The following is a 26,133-nucleotide window of genomic DNA, read 5'->3' as shown; positions in this document are numbered from 1 at the left end:
CTACTATAGAAAATCATTTCACTGAACACTTGTATAATCCTACTCAACAATATTATGGGATGTTGCAAACAATCTGGTTTGCACTACAAAATAATTGTGTGCATGCATGTTTATGACATTTTCTTAAACTGCCCATACTATATCATGGTGAGGCTTTAAATATTTTTGCTTTCTTTGCTGTGGTTATATACATTATCCCAGTGAGTGATTTACTGTTACAATCCCTCACTTTTTACAGAGCTCTGTCAACTATTATTGGCGGCCAGCACAGGATCCAGGGGTGGGAGAGGAGGTGCACAGGGGAAGTCTCCTTGTGGTTGAAGAACAAATCAGCAACTTTCTAAAACCAAGTCAGATGTTTCAGCAGTACAGGAAATGTATTTATTTTCAATCAAGTATAGTAAACTCTAGTAACAGTCTAGGACACTGCACCTTATGTTTCATGTTATGCACAGCAGTTGGGGGCCTATCAATATAATCCTGTGTCCTGTATTTAGTGCCTCTAGCATCCACATGCATCTTGTTTAACTGCCTAAAGTGAATTGCAGAAGAGGGGCCGCTAATTAGAGGAGACAGCACTCCATCTGTCTGATCTCGGTTTATTGCTGCTATTATGTAAAGGCAAATCTGTAGGATTTTTTTCAAACACTTGAAACACTTGTGTATAGGCGCGTTACAAATAACATATCATATCATATCATATCAAAGGGACTCCATAAGAAACCTCAGTGAGGCTCTTACTGAATTTTGTCTAGGCTGGCAAGAGGAAGGGTGGGGAAGAAACTAAAGGCTGTATTATGTGCCCAGTCATTTCACTTCCTATGTAAGTGTTACAAGCATCGATCTGATTACATTTTACTCCCCACTTGAAATCAAATTACCTTTTAGGGAGTAAAAAGAGTAACTGACAAAAGGGATACTTTATTAAAAGATGCCCTTTCCCCTTAAAATTCCTCTTGAGATCAGGTAGTAATGGTATTAGAGCTCCTTCCTCTGCCACTTCTCTGCTGGTCACCGATCGAGAATATCAGAACGTCGTGGGTAGAAGTAGGGGTTAGGCTTCGATGTGTTGATTCTTACCCATTTTTTGAGATATGCAATATGTGTTTTTTGTAATACACATGTTTCCTTCTAATGGCACAAAACACGTTTACATTGTCTCTGAGACATGTTAACAAATTAATAGCCGCAACTAAAAGTATTGTTTATACTGAGCATACAATGTTTTTCTGTGCATACACACATTTTTCTGTGCATAGGAGCACTCTTACAAGATACTTTGGCAGATCTTGCAGTCTTGGACTGGTTGATGAGCTCACCTAAAAATCGCCTATAAATAATTTGTAGCCTATATCTTTGGGAAAAGTGTTATAAGATGCACCCTTTACACTGATTTATAAAGAATTGCAGAGTTTGGGGAGAGGGAAATTCCCCTCCAAACTATCTTCAGGAATGATAGCTCTCTAACAATGCATGCTCACAAAATGGTTTACCTCGTTAGTCAGTTGCACCCCTGGACAATAATGTGCACACGAAAGCCACCCACTTCCGCACTTAAAGTAGAATAATTTGAGGGATCATTGACTACAGGTTCAATAAAAGGTAGCAGAATAGGCAGAGCAAGTATACTTGTTGCTGCTGTTACGATTGTAATTTGTATGGATGCTTTTATTGAGGGGGCAGATGGCAAATCAAGAACTATTTCCTCCAATGATGTCAGGTCAGTGCTTGCTTGCATTCTTAGGAACGATCAAACAGCACTTGCTGCATAGACAAGAGGAGAGCGGTTAGAGAAAAGTCATGATTACTAATGGCCCAACTAGAAAACAAAGGAATTTTTTGCATGCTCATACTGTCCCATCTCCCATTAAGCACAAATAGCACGCTTGCCACACATCCCTCACCAGATCAAAGTGAACTTAGAATAAATGGATTTAAAGTTAATCAGCTATTTGTAGGCATATTTCTAACAGATGACGACACCCAGGGGAGCAGCCCAACAAACAAGAATCACAGACATTTACAGATTGCAAATTTTCCATAAACAGTAAAAATGTGCCCCTTGGAAAACTTTTTAGAAAATACATTATCAATATACGTAAGCAAATACCCAATGAGCACACACAAATAAAAGATATAGAGGATACCCAAAACATTATGTTAAGCAATAATTTAGTTTCAGATTTGCATACATCTTTATTTCATGTAACAATCAACAGACCAGAGAGGTAAAAGGAAAATGGTGAAAACAAACTTACATAAGTCATGGGTAATTTCTTTAATGTTAAGACTGTGTCGGCCTGCACAGTGTTTGAACATGTGCCGACAGAGCAGATTAGATTTTCTTCCTTCAAGGCATCTATAGTCAGCTCTGCCCGTAACAAATATTCCTAAATGCAAGAAGAAGGTATGAGGTTATCTCGAAGAGGAGCAGTTGACCATCATTACTTCATTTGACAAGATGTATACAATAGTTTATGGCAAAATTGGCTGTTGGATTGAGAAATTACTCATCGTAATGTTCTTTCTATGGATTCTTCTCCCACAGATTCCTCATCATATAGTTATCCTCATCCAGCTCTGCTGCTTGGAAAAAACGTTAACAGGGGGCGTAGTGAACCTTGACTTGGCTATCGATCCATCTTGCTCGGTGCTCTATCGCCGGCTCCAGATGTGATATTGGGCATCGTATATATACTGCGTCACTACACCCCGTACCTCAGTCCCTACTTATCCCACCATTCTAGATCACTGCAGAGGAAAATAGTGTGAGAAGAAGGCCAAAAGGCCTGAGGAAAGGTAGAAAAACATGGATACCATAGGGATACAAAGACTAGTGGGGAACCTCCCACCAGTGCCAGGATACTTTCTTTTAAAAAAATGATTTTTCAAAAATGAAGGATTGAATGAATGAGTAGAAAGACAAGCAGCTCGTCAGAGAGAAAACAATCACTCTGGGACCATCACCAAGTATCCTGTCTCCGAGAACAGGCACGCACCAACTTCTAACACTTTCTGAGCGGGATGGATGGGAGGAGTGATGAGGAATCTGCAGGAGAAGAATCAATAGAAAGAACATTACAGTGAGTAATTTCTAATTCACTGTATTGCCTTTCTCCCACAGATTCCTCATCAGATAGACTCCCAAAGCAGTGGAACATAGGAGGCGGGTTGAAAGCTTGTAGCAACAGGTTTTGCAGCACTGCCCTGCAAAAGCATGCGTTGGCCCCGCAGGCGATGTCGAGGCTGTAATGCCTTGTAAAAGTGTTAAGTGAGGACCAAGTAGCCGCTCAGCAAATGTCTCTGATTGGGACTCCCCTTTGAAAGGCTGTAGACCTGGTGACCGCTCTGGTCAAGTGTGCTCTGATGCCGGGAGGCAGTTCCTTGTCAGCAGATTGGTAGCATTCTGCAACACATAAAATTATCCATCGGGAGAGTGCCTGCTTAGTCGCAGCTAGACCTTTCCTGGCCAAAGAGTAAGCAATAAATAGCTGATTAGTCTTCCGATATTCTGCTGTCCTAGCCACGTAAAACTCAAGGCCCTTTTGAGGTCCACCTGGTGAAAGTGCTCCTCTTCCTTAGAGGGGTGCGGGGCTAGATAAAATACAGGCAGATCAATAGATTGCGAAAGGTGAAGCTCTGAGACCACCTTCAGAAGGAACTCCAGCCTTACCTTGAGCGAGACCTTCTCGCAAAAGAACCGCAAAAATTGAGCTTTACAACAAAGGGCCCGCAATTCGCTGACCCGCCTGGCAGAAGTCATGGCAACCAAGAAGGCTGTCTTAAGTGTCAGCAGCCGTAATGAGCACAAGTGCAAGGGCTCAAAGGGAGCCGCCATCAGAAAAGTAAGAACCAGATGTAAATCCCAATCTGGTACAACAAAGGGAACCGGCGGAAACGTATTCACAAGGCCTTTCAGGAATTGGACCATAACCAGGATTGTAAAAAAGGAACCTTGATCTGGAGACCTCATGAACACAGACAAAGACGCCAAATATCCTTTCACTGTGGTGACCTGAGGGCCTGCAGAGGCCAATGACAGAAGGAACTCCATCACTGTAGTGGTGGGGCAAGAGATAGGGTCAATCTCGCGTTCCATGCACCACGCCTCAAATCTTTTCCACCTGCACTCGTAGAATTATCTCTTAGATGGTCTGCGTGCAGCCAGCAACACCTCGAGCACCTCCTCAGATAGGTCACAGTCATCATATCTCACCCTCTCAAGAGCCACGCATTTAAGTTGGGGGATTCCGGGTTCAGGTGAAGCACCCAACGTTCCGACTGGGTTAGGAGACCCGGGCTGCGAGGCAACCAGAGAGGTGCTCCGATGGTCAGATCTAGAAGGTCCGGATACCACATCCTCCTCGCCCAATCCAGGGCAATCGAGATCATGGTTGCTCGAAACCTCCTCAACCTCCTGTGAATCCAAGGCACAACGGGAATCTGAGAGAAGGCATACTGGAGAGAGAAGGTCCAATCCACCAGAAACGCCTCCCCTAGTGCAGAGTTCACTGGAAATTCCTGCAAGCAAAACTGTCTGTACTTACTGTTGGACTCTGTGGCAAACAGGCCCACTGTTGGGGTACCCCAGCAAGAGAGGACCTCCTCTAGGACGTCCTGGCACACTTCCCACTCTTGTGAGACCATGCTCTACCTGCTCAAAGCATCCACCAGACCGTTCTCTGTCCCCGCTTGATGAACTGCCGAGACCGAGATACGGTTCTCTAACAGCCAGAACCGCTGCTGCATCGCCTCTCTGCAAAGGGAGAGGAAGCGCACCTCACCTTGCTTGTTCAGGTAGTGCATGCCACCGTATTGTCTGTCAAAATAAAAACATGCTTCCCCTTCAGAGATGGGGCAAATGCCTTCACAGCTAGCCTGATAGCTCGCAACTCCAGCCTGTTGATGTGCCACCTGGCCTCCATTGCTGACCAAAGGCTGCTCACCTAAATGTCCTTGCAGTGAGCGTCCCAACCTTTCAGGGACGCATCTGTGACTACTCGGGCCCGAGACCACGGCAGCCAGAAGGGTTCAGCAGATTGCTGCTGTTGGCCCACCAGAGAAGGCTGTTGACCACTGACCTGGTTACCCTACAGGAATCCTTGAGGGTTCAGAGGTACTGAGACCACTAACCTCGTAGGAGCCACTGTAAAGATCTAATTTACAGCCTGGCCTCTGGCACTAGAAAAATACAGGAGTCCATGAGGCCTAAGAGGCAGAGGAAGGAAGCCGCTGGCAAGGTGTTGTGGCTCTAGAACAGACTCACCATCTGTGCAATGCTGGTCACTCTCTCCTTGGGTAGGAAGGCCTTCCCTACCCGAGTGTCCAGGACTGCCCTGATGAACTGGAGCCTATGGACTATGATAGTGCTCGTCCCCTATGAGGAATTTCAGGAACTTCCTGTGCTTGTGATGTGTTGGTACGTGGAAGTAAGCATCCTGAAGTTCGATGGACACCAGCCAGTCCTGAGAGTGGAGAATCTCTCTGAATGTCACCATCCTGAATTTGTCCTTCCTCAGGAACTTGTTCAAGGACCTTAGTTCCAAGATGGGACGAGACCTCCTCCCTTCCTAGGTACCAGGAAATACCAGGAATATCAGCCCAACCCTCTCTGCTTGGGAGGTACCTCTTCCACTGCACACTTCAACAACAAGGCTTGCAGTTCTTCCTGGAGCTCCTGTTCCATTTGACATGCAGGAGATGGGGGGGTCTGTCCGGAGGTTTCCTTGAGAAGGGCAGACAATAGCCCCACTGTGCGATCTCTAAGACCCAGGTGTCGGAGGTAATCTCCCACCATTGGGTCCAATGCGCTGACAGCTGACCACCAGCCGGCGAGTTAAGGAATGGGAAAATTAAAGCGGCTTTGAGGGCGGAGCCACCCCAGCCGCTGCCTGCTGGACTCTAGTAGCCTCCCTGCCCATTCCGGAGCGTGGGAAACGCTTCTGCCCGTGCCTGGCCTGCCGGAGCTGCGCCTTCATGCCATATGGCACATAATGCCTGTAACCCTTGCCCATTGAGGCAAAACTGAAGGCAAGCTTGGCCGGCTGCACATCGATTTTGCGGCAATCTTTGACTCCTTAAACCTTTCCAGGGAGTCATCTGCTTTCAGACCCAAAATAAATTCTCCTTCAAAAGGCATGCCCAGAAATCTGTTATGGACATTAGGGCAAAAAGCCTGGAGGTGTGCAGGTAGGCCTGCCTCCTGAGAACCACTGCCGATCCCATTCACTGGGCAATGCAGTCTGGCACGTCCAGGCCATTTGCAGCGACTGCCTGGCCACCTCCTTCCCATCTTCCACCAGCTGTACGAAACCATCTCGCAGCTCCCCTTCTGGAATGTATTGGACTGCGTGTTCCACTGCCTTCCTGAGGCCAAAAGAATACTTTGCAAACCCGCAGGACACATTAGTGCCCTTCAAGACCATGCTGCCAGATGTGAAAATTGTCTTTGCAACAGCATGCAACCTCTTGCCCTCCCTGTCAGGGTGCAATTCTGAGGTTGTTGAAGCTGCCCTGTGGGAAAACAGTGGCTGCCTGAACTAGTCCTTCCAGGGAATGGTGAGAGGATAAAAAGGACGGATCCCCAAAGCCGACGATCGAGCACAGAGCAAGACGGATCAGCGATTGATGGCTGAGTCGAAGTTCACTACGCGCCCTTTCAAAGCTTTTACCGAGCAGCAGAGCTGGATGAGGATATCTATCTGATGAGGAATATGTGGGAGAAAGGCAATCCATTGAGCGGTCAATATTACTAGTTATAGTCAAGACAGAGAGGGTGACAGTAGTCAAATGAGGGAAAAATATGGCGTAAAGTCACAAACAGAAAACTCAAATAAAAGCATCTTTCCTCAAATGAGGGTGTACGTTCATTTCAGTTTAGCCACCTATAGGTGAGCCAAAGGTTATGCTGCAGATGTGTAGAGAATGTTGAGGGTTCCCATATCAGAGGCAGATCAAGTACCTAAATGGCATTTGGCTACACTGGCTTGTGTCTTGATTATCAGACATTTTACTCAAAACACATTTTTATTTTTAATAAAGTAAAAGAAACAATGCAACTTTCATGTAATATTTCTGTCTTACTCAAATCTGGAAACCCCAATATAAATTAGCAGCCATTTTAAAATCAGTCATGTGGTAATATTATTCATATTGACATAGGTTTTCTATCTAATGTCCAGCATGCACAATGGCTGCTAAAACACCATGCCAACCATGACCCATCATTGCCAGACATGGTCGACCCGAGCCGGCCATGATCAACCACTGCCAAATGTGGTAGTCCATGGTCAACCATTGCCTATTATTGACTACCATAATCAACCATGGTCGAGCAACCATGGTCTACCCTGGTTGACCACCATGGTTGATCATTGCCAATCATAGGTGACAATCGCCAAACACTTCCAACCGCAGTTTATCGCTGCTGCCCACTGTTACACAGGTGACTCCCCCGGCTTCAATGCCCGAGACCTGGGTCTGTGTAACCGATACAGTTGCCTTTAGCAAAGCCAAAACTGTTGATTGAATACATTTTCTCAACGTGCTACACATGTCTACTTAGTGGACCATTGCCAAACAATCATCAACCATTAACAGACCATGCTCGACCACTGTAAAACCATAGTCAGTCATCTCCAGACAACAGATTAACATAACAGAACATGGTTGACCATTGCTGACCATCATCAAGCAGGCCACCTCCCCAGTCTCTATGCCTGGGTCTCGGTGGGTGGCATCGGTAAGTGAGGCCAAAGCTGTACTTTGCCAATAATTGCTTTCAATACCTCTGGCAAAATGAATTGCCTTTAGGTGTTGCAATTGTGTACTTACTTTTGCTAGTGTAGTATTAGTTTAAGTATGGTACATGAAAGATGTTTCCTGTGAAGTTAGCTTGAACTTACATTAACTCTAGTATATTTTTAAATTGGAAAACTAAAGCATACAACCAGAAAGATTGGAATATCTGGCAAGAGCAAATGGCATACCGGAACAGCATAATGTGGACAGTTAGTGTGCACTGACACGTTCATCATTTTTATCATAAGTACCCAAATACCTAGCTTTTGACCTCTGTGGGATTACCTAGACACAAACTGCCAAATTATCAAGGCATTAGAGTAGCAGTAGAATCACCAGACAAACAAGCACTATTGAATTGACAAGCAGCTCTAATTAACACTGATTTGTGAAAGTTGGGAGGCAATGGGCGATGTCGCCATAGGCAATAAAGTGAATGGATTTTTGAGAGTACATTAGGAGAGATCCACTGCTGTAGTTGAACATGTTGAAGGGATAGTTCTGTAGGTAAGTCTAGCTGTTGAGTTTGAGTGAAATGTTGCAGATGGCTTCAAAAATTTGAGGATCCAGATATGAACTACAGATTTCCCAGTTTGGCTGATGATTGACTGCAGGAAGGTCGTACTAAGGGGATGCCCTTGTCTACCCCCAATCTCCATTAGGCTCCCTCAAACCTAGTCGGTGGTCCCCTATTCCCCAATAGGTTGTAGTTAAAGACTAGTGATGTAGCCTTATCTACCTTACTCCGTCTGGGACTTTGTAAGGAATACTACTCTAATGTAGTCCCACAGTATAACACATGATGTTCAAGATGGTGCCTTCTCCCTTTCATATTCTCCCCCCTCGTGGGGCTTATGTGGCCCATTCTGGTTGACGTTCACCATGTGTATCTCCTTTCTACAGCCCTGGGAGGTCTGTGTTCCTGCCAGTAGTCTGGATGGTGCCAGAGGAGCAAGACTTGTGGTCGAAGTCTCTGCTTCCTTTGCGCAGTGTGCTCCCCTGCTGATGTGTTGGATTCTGGGAACTGAAAGTAACAGCAAACTCTGCCCTAGAAGGCATGGTGCAATAGGCAGTGGTACCAACACTTGAACCATACAAGGCACACTTGGGGGTTCATAGACTAGGCCCTCCTCCCAACTCCCTTAGCCCACTTCTGGGGTTGGAACCCCGACAGGGTTCAGCCCCTGACTCTGTCACAGTAATCACAAGGTCAGATGCCAACAGATGCTTTATAATTACATGTTTATTTTTAATCCCCAAACTCACCAAGAATTTTTTTAAAGCACTAGCAAAAGGGAGTCGCAGAATTAAATACCACTGTGTATAGGTTTTCTCTAAATATTCACTGTCTTCTCCTCCTTCCCTCCCTTAATGGCTTCCCTTTTATAAGGCCTAAACTCAAGCCAGGTTCCTGTTGGTTCAGTTAGTCTGGTGCAGGTCAAAAAAGAGACCAGGCTACAGCATCTTTAAAAGCCTTGCAGCATTCACTTTTAGCTTTTTCAGAGAATGGCCAATCTCGGAGTACAATACTCAGTGACGTCTCAGCACTGGCCTGCATTCACACTTTTTGGGAAACCTGATGTATTTTTAAGTTGTCAATGCAATAACGTATTTGATTGATATTCTATTCTTCCTAATAATACATCACCAAGCTCTAAACTGGATTTAAAAATGTTTTAGACAGTTTACAGCAACAAACTGTAGGTTGTCATTGCTTGGGGGGAGGGGGAGAGAGGATCATCTGTCCAGTATCATCGCCCCCTGCACTAGCCCTACTTCTCTAACAACTCCTTTCACCTCTGCTCTATTCCTTTGTTCCACTCCTGCCTCCATTCTTTAATCTCACTTTTGCTCTTATTACTCCTCTTTGAGCTCCTTCGTTTATCTCCTCTCTCTCCTACTCTCTTACTCCACGATATTCCACCAAGCTTCCAACTCCTTCCCTGCAGTCCTGACACATGCTGCCTTCCTGAATCTGGCCCACTTTTATTCCAAAACTTCTATGGAAGGTATGATTGGTTGTCTGGGTTCAGGTTCGTGGAATGTGTATGCTTGCAAGCGTGCATGGAGATTAGGTGCTAGGCATGGGAACTACAACCTCTGATATGATAAGTAATTTATAACACGCCTGTACATAAGTGTTTCTAAGCGCGACAAGACAAGGGAGGGAAGACGGGGAGGACAAGACAACAATATTACTAAGCATTGTGTCATTCAGATTGTGCAAGTACGAGCACGAGAAGTGCAAGGGGAAGGGGGCGGCAGGGAGAAATGCTAGGGAGCGGGAACAGGGACAACAGGGCAGCAATGCTCTGGGTAAGTGCAGCACAGGGCAGTGCGGCTCTTGGAAAGTGCAAGGAGGCAAGGACTGTAGAGGATACAGTTACAGCTCCTAAGTGCATTGAAGGCCAGGAGGCAGTACAGGAGTGACCGATCAAGGGGGTTTCTGGTACCCGGTGAGACTCAGAGGGTGGCAAGACAACCAGTCTGTGTGGCAGACAGGTAGGTCAGGCAGGTCAGCAGGGAGGGAGAGAAGAGCAGAGAAGAGAAACATTTTGAGCTGCTTCCTGAACTTCAGGTGGTCCGGCTCAAGTTTGAGAGGGGCAGGGAGGCCATTCCAGAGGGAGGCACCTGCAAAGGAAAGAGATTTGCCCCACTCTCTGCCTGGTGAATCGGCTGACCCTTAGAGAGTTGGAGGTAGCTGATCGAAGGGCTCGAGAAGGCAGATATTTAAGAAGAGAGCACTGGATGTAGTGCAGGCCTGAGCCCGAGAAAGCCTTGTGGACAATGCAAAGAGTCTTGAACTTGATCCTTGCAGTCACCGGGAGTCAGTGGAGAGATTCCAGGGCTGGAGAGATACAGTCCCTGGGGTTGAGGCCAAGGATAAGTCTCGCAGTCCTGTTCTGGTTCAGCGGCGGAGAGAAGTGGAAGGAAGACTGAGAAAGAGGCTGTTGCAGTAGTCCAGCCTAGGGAGAACCAGGGCTCTGGGGGAAAGTGAGCTTCTGGCGAAAGGTGAGAAAGGGAAGAGTACCTTTGAAGAGGTGCAGCTGCTAGTGGGACTTTTTGGCGATGTCCGAGATGTGAGGAGAGAAAGAGAGAGAAGACTGGAAGATGACACCAATGTTTTTTGCCTCACAGGAAGGCAAAGGAAGAGGGCCCAAGTAGGGCGGCCAGAGTGAGAGAGGGAAAGCGGGAGCAGGAGTCCCAATGAGAAGGATCTCTGTCTTAATGACATTAAGGCAGAGATTGTTGGAGGTGCACCACTCCTGAATTGTGGATAGACAGTCAGGAATGAGCGAGGGAGGCTTAAGGGAGCCTAAAGGAGAGTGGAGTGTCATCCGCATAACACTGAAAGTTAGAGGAGAAGGTAGAGATCAGGTGGGCCAAAGGGGCCAAGTCGAGGTTAAAAAACCAGATTGAGAGGATAGAGCCCTCTGGAACGCCACAGGTGGCAGAGAGAAAGGAACTACGTTGGACCTGGGAGGAGCGGTCCAAGAGGAAGGTCAACCAGTCCAGCGACTGATCCGTGATGCCCAGGTTCTCACAGAGTTGATTTATCAGGATAGAGTGGTTGACTGTTTGAAATGCAGAGGAAAGATCCAGGAGGCTAAGGACAGAAGGAATACTGGAATCAAGGTTAGAGAGCAGGCCTTCACAGGTGTTTAGGAGAGTAGTTTTCTGTGCCTTTGGCAACTCTGAAGCCAGACTGATGGTCATGGAGACAACCAACGGATTCAGTGTGGAGATTAAGCTGGGAGAGGGCCAGCTTTTCCAGAAGTTTGCCCAGGAAAGGGGTGATGGAGATTGAGCGATAGTTTGCCGGACAGGTAAGATCGTCAGAGGGCTTGTTGAGGATGGGGTGCAAAAGGGAGTGCTTGAGGAGAGAGGGGAACAATCCAGTGGCGAACAAGTGATTGCAGAAATCAGCAAAGGCTGGATCGAGGGTGTCAATATGGTCCTTGATGGTTCTGGAGGAGCAGGGGAGAACCTGTTTGGACGACACTTTTATAGATCAGACTTGTTTAGAAACCTCATCAGGTGTAGTCACATGACTACACCTGATGAGGATTGGTTGGTTTTGGGCTCAGAGAGGATCTTGTAGAAAGAGGAGAAAGGGGGAGGAGAGGGAGAGTTGGCCAAAGGGGTGCCGAGAGAGGAAGAAGAAGAGGAGATAGAGGACAGGATGTCCTGAGTTTTACAGTTGAAGTGAGAGTCCAGAGACATACAGAGGGCCTGGGAGGGAACAGGAGAGGTAGATAATGCAGCAGGATTAGCCAGTTCCTTGCAGATTTTAAAGAGTTTAGCCGTGTTGTTAGAGGCCGCAGAAACGCAAGCTTGAATGCGGGCTATCATCTTGAACAGGATAGAGAGTCTGTATTGCCTTTGGAGCTAGTGGCAGGCCAGTTTGTTAGTGGATGCGCCTGAGGCCCTCCACTTCCTTTCAGCCACCCTGCACTTGCATTTCAGGATGGCGAGGTCAGAATCATACCAAGAGTTGCACTTGGAGGTATGCTGCAACGAGATTCTCATAACAGGGGCAAGGATGTCCAGAGTGTTGGAGATAGAAAGATGCAAATTAGAGTGGGCTGTTTCGGAGTGTGAGTCAGCCACAGGAGTAGGGGAGCAGAGAAAGTAGAGGCAAAGGCATCCACTGATGCACGCTTCATTGGCCGAATGACCGCAAAGGTAGATGACAGTGCTGGGGTAGGCTTTGCCTGAGGGATATAGAATTTCAGGTGAGAGAAGAATAGAAAGTGGTCAGCCCAAGAGGGAGGAGTGGTGAGAGTGTTAGAGAGGGGGATGTCTGAAGAGATGAGAATATCCAAAGTATGTCTGGCAGAGTGCCTCGGACCAGAGGGCAGAAAGGAGGGAAAGAGCATGTCGCAGAGGTTGCGGAAAAGCCCAGAGGAAGGATTAGAAGAATACAGGTGGATGTTGAGGTCTCCAAGGAGAAGAAGTTGAAAGGTAGAGGCAAGGAGAGAAGAGGAGAGGTCATCCAACTCTGAGAGGATGAGGTCAACCTGGCCAGGTGGCCTGTCGATAGTGGCCACAGAAAGAGAGGCCAGGATAGAGAGAGAGCCTGCAGACCAGGCATTCAAGACAGGAGCAGGGCTGCGGAGGAATGACCAAAGCAGGGAGCCACTCAGGAAAGATCAGAGCTACTCCACCTCCGGATTGGTTGGTTTTGGGCTCAGAGAGGATCTTGTAGCCATCACGAGGAGAGTGTCAAAACTCATGACTGAGCTGGTCGTGAAGCATGTCTCGGTAAGAGCGAGGACATCCAGGTCAAGTTTTTCGAGAAGGTGACAGAAGTCAGAGGAGTGTTTGACAGCGGAGCGAGAGTTGAGACTAGCGATGTGGAGCAGGTTGCCACATTTGAAGGATTTGCGGGAAGAGGTAGAGACCTCAGGTGCTCCCAGCAGAAATGGAAGAGGAGCCCGAGAGTGGGCAGAGGTGGATGCGAGAGAAGGTGGAGGAGTCAGAGGGATGCTAATAGTAGTAGCGGGAGAAGGAAGGAATTTGATAAAACGCGGGAGACGTCTACCAAATGGGAGGAGATTGGGCTGAGGGCCCTGGACCAAGATAGTACCATTCAAATACACATTAATGATGACCTTGGAGGAGTGGAAGGAGGCCAAGAGGGCCTCCCACTGATTGCCACCATTAATGGGAGAGGAAGAGATAGGAGAGAGAGTCGAGACCATATAAAGGGTCCATAAGTCTGGTGAAGGAATGACAAAGAGGATGTTGGCGAGAGTCTGTCTGGCAGAGTCACTGATGTAGGTATCAGCGATATGGAGGCCTGGGTTGGAGACCAGGATGTCCCTCTTGAACGTCTTCCTTCCAGACTTAGTGAGAAGGATAAGAGGAGAAACAGAGAGCACCATAGAGGGTGCGAAGGAGGAAGGTGGGAGGAGAAGGGCGCGAGAGAAGAGAGAGAGAGACGTAGAGCCCAGCACCGCACAAGACAGTATGCGCAGAGGGGATCGGGGGGGAAGGGCCGTGTCACAACTGGAGGACACCAGGGGAGAAACAACTGACTCACAACAGTACAAACCGCACCCCTTGTGAGGTGTGGGACCTAGAGAGTGGGACAGATCCTAATGGGACATAGTTAGCAATAGCACAATTACCATGATGTAAACGCTGAGATTCAACTTTCCTAAAAAGGGGATAAAAGGCCTTGTTTTTTTCAAAATACAGCAGCAATGTGAACCACCTAGATTCAACTTTCCTGATTTGTCGCAGCAGGTTGACGGCTGCAGGCTTCTTGCTTCCTGGCAGAGACCATCCAGAGCTGCCACACTGGAGCTGTCCTTAGCCTCAAGGTCCTTTTTTTAAAAAAATGATTCATGTCTCAAGCCATTCAATATCACAATACAGAGGAAAAGCAAAGCATATTCATCAGGAGAGTAAATTTGCCAGAATAGGAACAGCAGAGAAGTCCATTGACTATCCTAGTGTGGCCTAGTTCACTCGCGGCCGGTGGCGCCACTGTGACTGTACTGTTTAGCAGACCACCTAGCTAGTTGCATGCATCGCAGACCTCTGCTGGGCCCAACTCAGAGCGCTGTGTCAACAGGTAGGTCACAAATGTTCTTGGGTCTGTTCTGCTGACCACATATAGACCTATATTCTTTGTGTCACTAAGCCAGACCAAGTCCTCAAGCCAAGACCGCATAGCTTGGGGAGTCGAGCTGGTCCATCGCATGAGACTACATCTCTGTGCAGCTATCATACATGTTGTTAGTAGTTTCCAACAGTGATTCGGTGTTCCCAGGAGTCCTCCAAACATGCAACAACAATTCACAGGGTACTTCACGGCCCAGCATACATGAGACTGGTTCCACTACCCCGCCCATAATTCCCTCAACCTAGGGCACAACCACAGCATGTGAAAACAATCTGTGGATTCAGCATTGCATCTTGGGCATCTCTTTGTCTTTGTGCGATTAAACGAATGAAGACGAGCTGGAGTAAGGTATGCCCTATGTGGGGTCTTAAGCTAAATCAGCTGTAGCCTTGTGTTGAACGCCCTGCTATGTGTTCGCTCACAGAGCATCGCCCACTGTTTGTCTTTGAATGCGGCCCGAACATTGTCTTCCCAACGTGGCCAACACTTCAGGATGCGGCGGGGAGAATCTCGTTGAATAATCCCATAGAGCGTGGAGACAACGCACCTTGAGGGAGAACTCATTAGATATTGCAATAACAGAGGCTTGGGGGGGCATGTCGGGAAAAGCTGGGGACCACTCTCTAAAACTGGCTCGAATTCTAAAATACTGCAGCCTACGGTGGAACCCTTCACCCATTCTAGCAGTGAACTGTTCCAGAGAGACAAATACCCCATTAGGGTATAAATCAGCCATGTGTTTCATCCCCGCGCCCCTCCACTCCTGAACCAAGGCGCCATTGCATATCGGTGGTAGACACTCATTCCATAACTGAGGCCCAGGTCAAAGGGGATATCAACCCGCAACCACCTCAGAATCCTATTCCATGCATGCACTGTGCACGCCACCCGGTCAAATTTACAGCTATCCGAGACTCTCCTTGATACCAGGAACCCCTGTAGTGTAAAAGATTGCACCAAGCACTTCTCTATATGTACGTGGGGGTAGGAGAGGGCCCCTGGCATCCAATATACTGCATAGTGCATCTGCGCCCCCAGAAAGTATTACTTCATGTCCGGAGCACCGACACCACCACAGTCCCAGGGGAGAACCAAAGTGTCCCAACTGATCCGAGAGGTCCGAGGATACCATGCTAGCTTGACCTATAGGGCCCTCAGCTCAGCGAAGAAACTCACCCCCGGCCACACAAGGACGTTTTGGAAGTTATAAAGCAGTTTGGAAACCACTACCATTTTGGCAACCGCAATCCGGCCCAACAGCGATAGAGGGAGCCTGCACCAACCTTCTACTCTCATCCTTAAAGTATGGAGGTACCTTATGTAGTTATCTTCCAACAGAGATTGAGCATTCTGGCTTACCCGCACCCCCAAATACATCACCGAAATCTGTTCCCATCTATACCCTCCAATATCAAGGGTCTTAACAGTAAAATCATTGAGCAGGAACAGATTCGACTTCGACCAGTTTACTTGAAGCCCCGAATATCGGCCAAATTTTGCCACCTCCTGTGACAACGGGTGACGGTTAACTGCCGGGTCCTTAAAATACAAAATTGTGTCTTCCGCATACAGGGACACCAATTCTCTAGCACCACCCATCACCAGACCCCTTGTAAGGAGGACCTCTGCAGTCAGGCCACCAGCGGCTCAATCACGATAGCAAAAAGCAGTGGCAACAACGGGCATCCCTGTCTGGTCCCGGGGCCCCGGTCAAAGTGCCTGGACCGCTTGCCACCCAGCCCAAATCGAGCGTTCTCCCCCACAAACAACAGCAGCAGCGCCTTCAAATAGTATTATGGGTGCACACCTGATGCAAAACCTGAAATAAATAACTCCACTCAACCGAGTCGAATGCTTTCTCCATGTCTAGCAGTGCCACCACCGCTTGTACCTTTGGGTCGATCTGGGCTAGTATAGCAAAAAGCCTGCACAAGTTTAACAAAGTCGACCTCCCTGAAATAAAACCAGACTGGTCTGCATGGATAAGTGTCGACACAAACGGGAGCAGCCGGTCTGCCAACACTTTACTAAATCTTGACACCAAGATCTTTGCCAAAGAAATTGGACGGTACGAGGTACAATCCTGGGGATCTTTCTTGGGTTTTAGGATCAAAGTTACAACCACCTCACGCATTGTGGGTGGGAGTTGTCCCACCTCCATCGCCTCCTCCCCCACAGACAGCAGGTATTTCACTACCTCTGGACCCAGTTCTTTATAAAATTCTGCTGTTATACTATCCGCCCCCGGTGCCTTAGCAGTGGACAATTGTCAGAAAGCACCAAAGTATTAACTGAAAAGGATACGGTACTCAAAAGGATACAGGTGGTAGGGTCTTCTGGATCCCTGTTCACGCGTTTTGATAGTTGTGAAGTCAAGTTAAGACCTTCCAAATGATACAACTCTCTGACCGGTAAAACAGGCAGAGCGATGGATCACTGGAAAGGGCGTGGGTAAGGTATAGGAAGTCAGCCTAGAACAAAATAAAGTATCATGAATAACTGCCCCAACCTGGATATGATGGAATAGAAAATGTCATGAATGCACACACTGACCTTGCGTCTAGGGCAGACGAATCCAGCAGAGTCTCTTGAGGAATCCAAGGTAGAACAAACAACAAGGAAGGGAAGATTAGTAAGGGAGACCTATCCCGAACGGAACGAGGCTCACGCTAGATACCGGGTTGATGCACCACAGGATTGCGTCCAAAGTACTGTTCACTGTCACCTTCCAATTATCCTTGAAAAGCTTCCTTCCCACGTAGAGTAAAGTATAGAAATGAATCAATCCCCCTGTTAATATCACAGGTGCAGGAGTTGGAAATAGCGCTCCTTTTAAGGTATAAACAAAGTTCACGCGGTTCTGTACAGCCGCAAAGAAAAGAGCGTGTGTGTGTGGATTTGCACGCGATTAGGATTCACGCAGTCCAGGCCAGCAGCGTTCGAAGACAAGATATGCGTGTGGATTTACACGCGAGCAGGATTCACGCAGTCCAGGCCAGCAGCGTTCGAAGACAAGATATGCGTGTGGATTTACACGCGAGCAGGATTCACGCAGTCCAGACCAGCAGCGCTTGAAGATAGCGTGCGCGTGTGGATTTACACGCGAGCAGGATTCACGCAGTCCAGACCAGCAGCGCTTGAAGATAGCGTGCGCGTGTGGATTTACACGCGAGCAGGATTCACACAGTCCAGTCCAGCAGCGCTTGAAGATAGATTGGATTTACACGCGAGCAGGATTCACGCAGTCCAGACCAGCAGCGCTTGAAGATAGCGTGCGCGTGTGGATTTACACGCGAACAGGATTCACGCAGTCCAGGCCAGCAGCGCTTGAAGATAGCGTGCGCGTGTGGATTTACACGCGAACAGGATTCACGCAGTCCAGGCCAGCAGCGCTTGAAGATAGCGTGCGCGTGTGGATTTACACGCGAACAGGATTCACGCAGTCCAGGCCAGCAGCGCTTGAAGATAGCGTGCGCGTGTGGATTTACACGCGAACAGGATTCACGCAGCCCAGGCCAGCAGCGCTTGAAGATAGCGTACGCGTGTGGATTACACGCGAACAGGATTCACGCAGCCCAGGCCAGCAGCGCTTGAAGATAGCGTGCGCGTGTGGATTTACACGCAACCAAACAGCTCCAGGAATCAGCGTGTGACGGAAAACACGCTATAGAAGGCGGAAAAAGTAGCTGTAGTAACCTGCAAGGAAGCAGACCGGAGGTTCAGCTACACAACGCCAAATGATTCGATCAGAAGCAGCAAGTGAAGTTTCCACGCTGCTTAAATACATAATGCCGTAGTTCACGTGACGAAGCAGAATACACGTGAAGTTAGCGACGTGAAAAGTGCAAACGTCGTTTTCCCGGCAACGTATCGAACAACCGCCATTTGGAATAGAACGGTCTAGCTGTTCTACGAGCGTAGGAGGTAGGACCACGTCCAGCATGCATGACAACAATGCTCGTATTGCCACTAAAATGTCTTGTTGCCTAAGTGGTTTAGCCAGCGCCGCAATGCCTCTGTCTAATGCTTCGCGCAACCCGGCCCTAGAATCGGCATCCCCTACCTCCCCTGCTCTGCCCTCATAGCCCTTGATTACCGATTCTATTTGGTCAATTGTCTCTGAATCAATTTCAGCACCCCCATTTCCAAGGTCATACACTCTCCACACAGGACCACATTAAATGCTTCCTACATGGTGCCCATTGTGGACAGTGATCCCAGGTTTTCCTGAAAATAAAACTTAACAAGGCTAACCACTTCACTACGGAACAATATGTCAGAGACTGTAAACCTCCAAAAGGGTCTAGGGGTGCCTTCAACGCCTACATCTATGGTCCAGAGAACATGTGAGTGGTCTGACAGCGTTCTCGGGAGAAGGGAGTATTCAGTCGTCATGCGCACCAGGAGCGGGCTTGCCAAAACATAGTCAAAGCGCAATGAAGTATTATGGACCGACAAATGGAACGAACACTCCCTACCGTCAGTGTGAAGCATCCACCAACTCCAACTCAGACATCCACCTTGTACCATTTTTCGCAGCCCGGGAAAGAGGACGAGGACCTCCCGCAGACCTGTACCTCAATGGGTCTAAAATAGCAATGAGACCCCCAGCCCATATCATATTAGTATGCAGGTATTTATGGCACCAAGATAGGAGTGACTTAAAGAAGGAGGGGACCTCCACGTTGGGGCCATAAATATTCTCAAACGTCACTGGCATTTGCGGCCAGCTACCCGACACAATCACAAACCTCCCAGAGGGTCAACTGCAGTTTCCGTGGTATGAAATTGAAGCGACTTGTGTATCAATATCATGACACCTGGTGAGTATGTGGAATAGGATGTGTAGTGTCTGCAGGCCCCCCAGGATCTGCCATCCCCCTAATTTGCCCCACCAACCAGGTGGGTCTCCTTTAGGAGAACCACCTTGGCGCCATGTCGTTCACAATAATGAACCACCTTTTGAGCTTTCCGCAGGTTGTTTAGCTCTCATGCCTTCTAGCTCACAATTTTGCCACTAGCCATAGTCACCCAAATGCATCAAACTGTCCAGCTCGGCCTCCATATTCCTTGGTTCCAACATTGTACTCCCTCACCATACCACAATAATGGCTTACCCACAAGAGACGTGAATCATTCACCAACTCTCCCCTCTTCCCGTCCCTCCCCCAACCTCCCCAAGTCACAACTGACCGCCAGTATGCCCCCGCCCACCCACACTGCCTTTCCCCAACTAGCCGTGAAACATTCCTCTCCCACCCCAACCCACACTGATAAGCCGACATGGGCAACAACCCGGGGGCGCTGAACTCTGCCACCTAAGGGGCCCACCCACTCCAACTGCCTCCAGGGGGGAGGCCCTTGTATCAACAAAGGTGCTCAGCCATTGGACCGATTCGTTATATGGGTCAGCATATCATAAACCCACCGAAGGTGCCCGCCCATATCAATATTTGTCTGACAGGGCACACAACTGTCCAGGTCGCTGTGGCTATCTATTCCCAACTCAAACAATGCATGTTCCCAGAAATAGCACCTCAGCCCTGCATACCCTTGGATGGGATAGCCCCTCACTTCTTCGGCAGCGTCTCAAGAAAGGCATACCGCCCCGGGGTCAGTGAAGAAGTGCGACTTGCCTTCATGGAGTACTCGCAGCTTGGATGGGTACAGCATAGCAAACTGCAGCCCCCTCACACGCAGGGCGCGCTTCACCGCCAAGAAAGAGAGACGAGCCTTCTGGACTGATGGGGGTAAAGTCCAGATATAACAACACCCGGGTGTTATCGTATAGCAAGTCACCAAGCTCCCGGGCTCTGCGAAGGATCATGTCCAGTCCCTGTCATTCAACAAGCGAGCTATGATCAGCCAAGGGCTCTGGCCCGGCCTAGGTATCAGCTACGACACCCGGTATGCCCTTTCGATCAAAATTTGAGATGACAATGGGGGTGCATGCAGTACTTCCCAGATTAACTTTTCCATAAAGACCTCCATATTCTGCTCTGGGACGGATTCCGGAATACCCACCACCTGGATGTTATTCCTGCGGGTTCTCGCCACCAAATCTTTGTTGTTCTCCTTAATGGCCTTAACCTCCCCCTGTAGTATGTGGATCGCCTGTGTCACTTCCCCCGCTAGTGTCCTCCAGGACCCCCACTCTGTGTTCCGCCTCAGATATCCGCCCACTCTCTTTCTCGATACACTCCTGCATGCGATCAACCTTGTATGCCATTCTATCTAGCTTGGTATTGATAGATGCAAATCCAGATCTCATTTCAGACTGCACCAAGCTGAGTTCTGACGCAGGGGCGCCCTTAGCAGGTTGCGAGCCGGTCCCACCCGGGCCTGCTTGACCAGGCCTGTCCAGGGTGTCCCGGCGTGGTAGCATCTTCTCTCCCTTACTACTCAGGCCCTCCTTCTGAGAGAATGGCAAGCAGGATTGCTGCTTATTTCCCATCGCCATGAAATACTACAGCTGAGGTGGATTTCTTTTGTGTTTTTTTTTAGTCCCCCCCCTCAACGCCTCAACCGTACCGTCAAAGTGCTTCAGTGAGTCCAGCTCTGCACCCGTTGTAAAAATTCAGTGCCCCTCAGCGCCAGTGTCCAAGGGACTCGCCAGCAATGGGGATTGGGACTGCAGAGAAGCGGTTCTCTTGTCACCAGTGGTGCACTCTGGTGTAGAAGGGGTTCATAATGTAAGGGAACAGCTCCTACAAGTAGCCAACCAAGGTCATGGGCTGCCAGCAGCTCACGCCACCGAGCAGGAGGGGGATGCCAAGCCGCAATTAACGTTGAAAGCCTTCCTCCACCTCCAGCAAATGGCTCCACCTGCTCCCCGGCCCAGGCAGCAGGGAAAAACAAGGCCCACCTTTGGAGATGTAGCGGTGTGAGCCCGGGCCGTCATCGGTTTCCCTAGCACGATACCAGACCGGTAGCTTGCGCTCCTCTTCTGCCGTCTTCAGGTGGTCGGCCCGGCTGTGAGGCACGATCTGCGTCAGTGATTCAGCAGCATCAAGCTCTCTCGGCTTGCGCCAGCACCCCAGGTGCAGCCTCTCCCGGACTTGCGACGCTGGTCCTCACTGCTACTCTCCCCTGGCTGCCGCCAGCAGTCCTCTCCGTTAGGAGACCACACAGCCACAGGGGCACACTCCGGCCTCCCCCACAGTCCTCACTCGCTCAGCCGGCCCCCGGTGTGTTACAGTTTGTGCCCTGCTGCTGTAATTTGTAGCACATGTGGTGGGTGCAGTGGTCAGTCTCCCCTTTTAGCAGATGACTTGCAGAGCTCAAGAGGAAGCAGCCCTCTTGGTCGCGAGCGCCCCCAGCCTTGAGGTCCTTTACTGTAGGGCTGCAACGGGCAGTGGGCTGCCCTAGGGACAAGAAACAAAAGGGCCTAGTGCCCAATCAGGACCAGGGAGGGAGAGGGACAAGGAGAGGGAGGGGAAGGGGAAGGAAGGAAATGAGGCAGCGAGGCGGCTAACAGTAAAACATACAAAGTACGGGTTACACTTCACATCAGATTTCATCAATTTTCTTAAATTTAAATGTAGATGAAGCCACCCATGCAGCTCAATTTCCCCCAAAGCACTCACGAGAGGAACGCTCGCACAAACCTCACTGTGTGGTTCAGACAGCTGTCTGATGATGAGGGCATGGAACATGCATAGCCGATTCCCCCACCAAAGTTCTTCCATGTTTACCTGCCATTTTGATTAAGGACTGCAGACTGTAATCACTCCCACTGCATGCCGACCTTAGCTTCTCCATTGCCTTGAAATGTATTATTTCTTTGGATTTGTCAAGCAAGTACAGAACTGTGAAGACCAGCAAGCAGGGTCAACGAATACCAAAGCGAGCAACATTTGCAGACTTGCATCTTTCTGTGAACAAACTGCTCTAATGTGTAAGAGTTTTGTGGCTATTCTAGGTCACAGAACAACAAACCACATCTTCGTCTTCAATTCTATTAGTGTGATACATATTTCTGTTCTGCCAATGATGTAATTGAATGATATGGTGGGGAACATAAAGATAGGGATGGAAAGGGAGCCTGGAGGGTCTTCCATATACATCCTACTAAGCCCACAACACAGAGCGGGCGGTATTCCTGGGGTTTCATGTAATAATGTCGCCACAAAAATCTCGGCATGCAAAAATATCGCCGAAAAATGGCCGTTTTTTGTGGCGAAATTATTGCATGAAACATGCGGGGGACACCCCCGCAACCCCCAAACTTTTTTTTTGTTTTCCCCTGTCCCAATATATATGGTCACCCAAATAATATTGCCACAACATTTTCCTGGCGATATTATTTACGGCGACCATATATATGGGGATATTATTACCTGATACCATTCCCGGGCTCCCTGGTACACTAAAGTCTCTTCCTCTAGCTTTAAACATGGGAATTCATAACAGGATGATGACCCAGATTCCAAGGATACACACAACATTCCTATTGTCAGCGTAAGTGACATCAAATTTCAAGTATACAGAATAATCAGCACCCCTATCATTGTTTGCTAAGAATCCCTAAAAAAATATTACAAAAAAAGAAACCAACCAGAGTATTTCAGAAAACAGGTTGGAGGGTGAAGAGCATCTGCAGGAAAAATTGAGTATAAATGAGCAACGTTAGCACAGAAGAGAAGTTACTTCCTACTGATGTATGTTTGTTTCTCTCTACGTTCTTCATCTGCTGGAAGACTCTGCCATCCAACTATTCTGTCAGTTTTAAAGGAGAGCATGAATAATAGTGATAAAAACATTAACTACTAAATTCAAAATTGTATTAATATGTGTGTATAGTTAAAGACCTCCACAAATAGGGTGTAGCCAAGATGGCAGCGAGATAGAAAAGAACCTGAATAGCTCCCTCTAAGACCAATTAGTAAAATGACAAAATAAATAAGGCGTTCAAACCCTATGTGAAAAGAGCAATGAATACCCTCTAGAAGTGAGGAGGCATAGATGCAGGGAAACGAAGTCCAAAAACGGACAAAATCAAGGGTGTCGACACCAGAGCAGTAGCGTGTAGGTGGATATAGGCTGGCGGACCCTCACGCACAAGATGCAACCAAGAAAATAGCCTGAAGCGGGACACTGAGGCCACACAACCCACAGGGGAGGGCAAAGCAACAGAAAGCAGAGACGCCCGGCCTGAGATGCAACCCCGTGCAGGTGGACACATACACAGCAGCGAACTCCAACGGGAAACAGAGTGGGGGCGCTACCCTGGAGAGTTTCCATCAGAGGGGAAAAGTACAGCGGGGGCACTAAAAGCATGCAGCAGAGTTGCTACTTCCCAGCAGATAAAACTGAGAATTCTCTGAACACACAGAGGAGTGGAAAGAAGCATAGACTATCGGTACCAGTAAGGCAGAGGGACGGCGAGAAGCATGTGTGATGGGTCAGAAATGAAGGCCGGACACAAAAGTGGTTGAATTATTAAGAAAATAAATTTTTATTAAAGGAAAAGTGGCTAGGAAAATGCCTCTCTGGCTCTATCCTAAAGAGGGACTTACCTACTTAGAAACTTAAAACAAAAAGGATCTGTTAAAAATGACCTAACCTGTCCCTCACACTACAAATAAAATAACACAAGGTGCAAGAAAATGTCTATAGTTTGATGTTGGCAAAACATGCTCAAAATCAAATGAAAAATATTCTCCAAGGTGAGAACCAGAGCGTGGGTCCCTTCCCCTGGATTCTCAAATAGGCTGAAAACAAAATGTCTCCTTGGGTAACATTTCCTTTGAATCTTTGACTGGATTTCACAAAGTTCTTATTTAAGCAAGAAGTTCTGAAAAGTTCTGAAAACAAAAGTCTCTCTGTAACTTTTCAGATTTGAAAACAAATATCTTCCTGTAGCTTTGTAAATTCCCTGGTGTACTCTCCTGCCAGGAATATTGTACAAATTCAGATGCCTGGTTTACTCGCCTGCAAGGACTTCTTACATGGGTTTTGAGATTACCTGGTATACTCCCCTGCCAGGAATATTTCAGTTGCCTGGTGTAATCCCCTGCCAGAACGTTATATTCATTTTACTCTTCTTTAGCTTTTACTTTTCTTTGGCTATGCCACAGGCGCACACACCATTAGGTGCTTGGTATATCTCTCCATGATAGTGTTCACTTCAACTCTCCCCCACACTGCCATCTCATATCTGTATTCGATTGGGGTTTGTCTTTGTACTTTGCCTTGTCTGCATACAAATATTCTTCTTATCAGGGTTTGAACTTGTACTTTGCCTTTACTGCATTCAATCAAGCGTTGCTCTCTTTAGCAACTCCATACAGTTCAAACCTTTGCTGGTGCGCGCAACAGAACGCCCCGGGTTCCCCCACTGCTCTAGGCAAGCTCGCCGGGTCTTCTTTACATCTCCAAAATTGCTTGCGCCTCCACAGTGTAGTTCCTTCATCGCCAGGAGTGTGCAGACGCTCTGTCAGCATTGTATGGGGCTCCACGAGCAACCACCAGCTTTCCTGGACCAGAGAGCACTGTCTTCTTGGGCGGCCGTATTCCCTGGAGCTTCTGCGCAGACTCCAGCCTCTCCCCGGCTTTCCTTAGTCCGCGCCTCCCCTTCTGTCTCACCACACCGGTCCGGAAATCCTGTGGTCAGGAGCCCCTGCATGGGGTTCCTCGTCCTCTCCTGCACAGCTTGCTTTCCAAACGCAGTTGCCATCTTTAAATGTCCCACACATTGTAGGCTTTGGCAAACAACAAGCCTGTGTGCTGCACTTCAGGCTTCTGTTACTCTGCACAAACTCCCCCATTCTCCTCCTCCTCCTGATCTCAGTACCTGATGGTTTATGGGGGTTGGATTCCATAGATGTCATTGGGCTTTCAACTCGTTGATGTGTTTTCTGACAGGTTCCGCAAAAAGGTTTTTTAGAAAAAGGTGCTATGTGTGGATTGTAAGTGTCTAAATCGCAGATGGGGACCTGACCAGAATGACAACGGGCCATTAGGAATTTGAGTATTATTGGGTTTTCCTCATGGGAAAGGGGGAATACTGCTTTTTATCCAGTGAAGTCATCATATTGCCCCGGTAGTTGTCTCTCCCATATGATCCCCCCGCACGTCGCCGCCCCCAGGTTCAGGATCAGGTAGCAGCTGCCGTACCGTGGCTACATGGGAGGAGGTCACAGCCAGGGATTCAGTGATGACTCCACTGAATTCATCACACAGGTGAGACGGCCTCGGCCGCAGCAGGGAGTCACAGGAAAAAGGGCCCTGTGTTTCCCTCGAAGTGTGGGAAACGGGAACTAGAGAGCATTTGAACCATGTCACTCCATACGCAGTTTAAGATATAAATGGCACTCTGCAAATGAAGACAATTGAGAGCTAGGGAGAGGTATTGTGAAGCTTCTAGAACGTCATCCGCAGACAGGGGGAAAACAGAACAAGAGGTGATTGCCCAAGATCTGCCGGACATCTTGCCTAGGGGACTTAAAAGACAGTATAATGGTGCGTGGCCAAGTGCAACAGATGAAGACGTGCCTGCTGGAGGCTGCATCGCGCAACATCCAGTTACCCCCAATGCTGCCTTCTTTCAAAATCTTTTTAAATATTACCCCTTCCAGACTGCACAGCATCAGCCCAGGACTGTCTAGCTCTGTTTTCGGATGCTTCCGACACTCTGGGGGCTCCCCGGGGAGTGCTTGCCCTGGGGGCCTTGAACAACATTGCGGCGTACCCACCTC

General features: G+C 48.3%; 1 protein-coding gene across 1 annotated transcript in view; it reads right to left on the bottom strand.

Moving 5' to 3' along the window:
• FBH1 (F-box DNA helicase 1) overlaps positions 1-26,133 on the bottom strand; it is a 1,469,681-nt gene that overhangs the window by 114,316 nt on the left and 1,329,232 nt on the right. Inside the window, exon 20 of the mRNA XM_069629653.1 lies at positions 2,259-2,390. Within this exon, the coding sequence (XP_069485754.1) occupies positions 2,259-2,390 (132 nt within the window). The remainder of the gene's footprint in view (positions 1-2,258; positions 2,391-26,133) is intronic.

The sequence above is a fragment of the Ambystoma mexicanum genome, chromosome 12 (assembly GCF_040938575.1).
Source record: "Ambystoma mexicanum isolate Mex_15411 chromosome 12, UKY_AmexF1_1, whole genome shotgun sequence".
Taxonomy (NCBI): domain Eukaryota; kingdom Metazoa; phylum Chordata; class Amphibia; order Caudata; family Ambystomatidae; genus Ambystoma; species Ambystoma mexicanum.
This window is presented reverse-complemented; position numbering and strand designations above follow the sequence as displayed.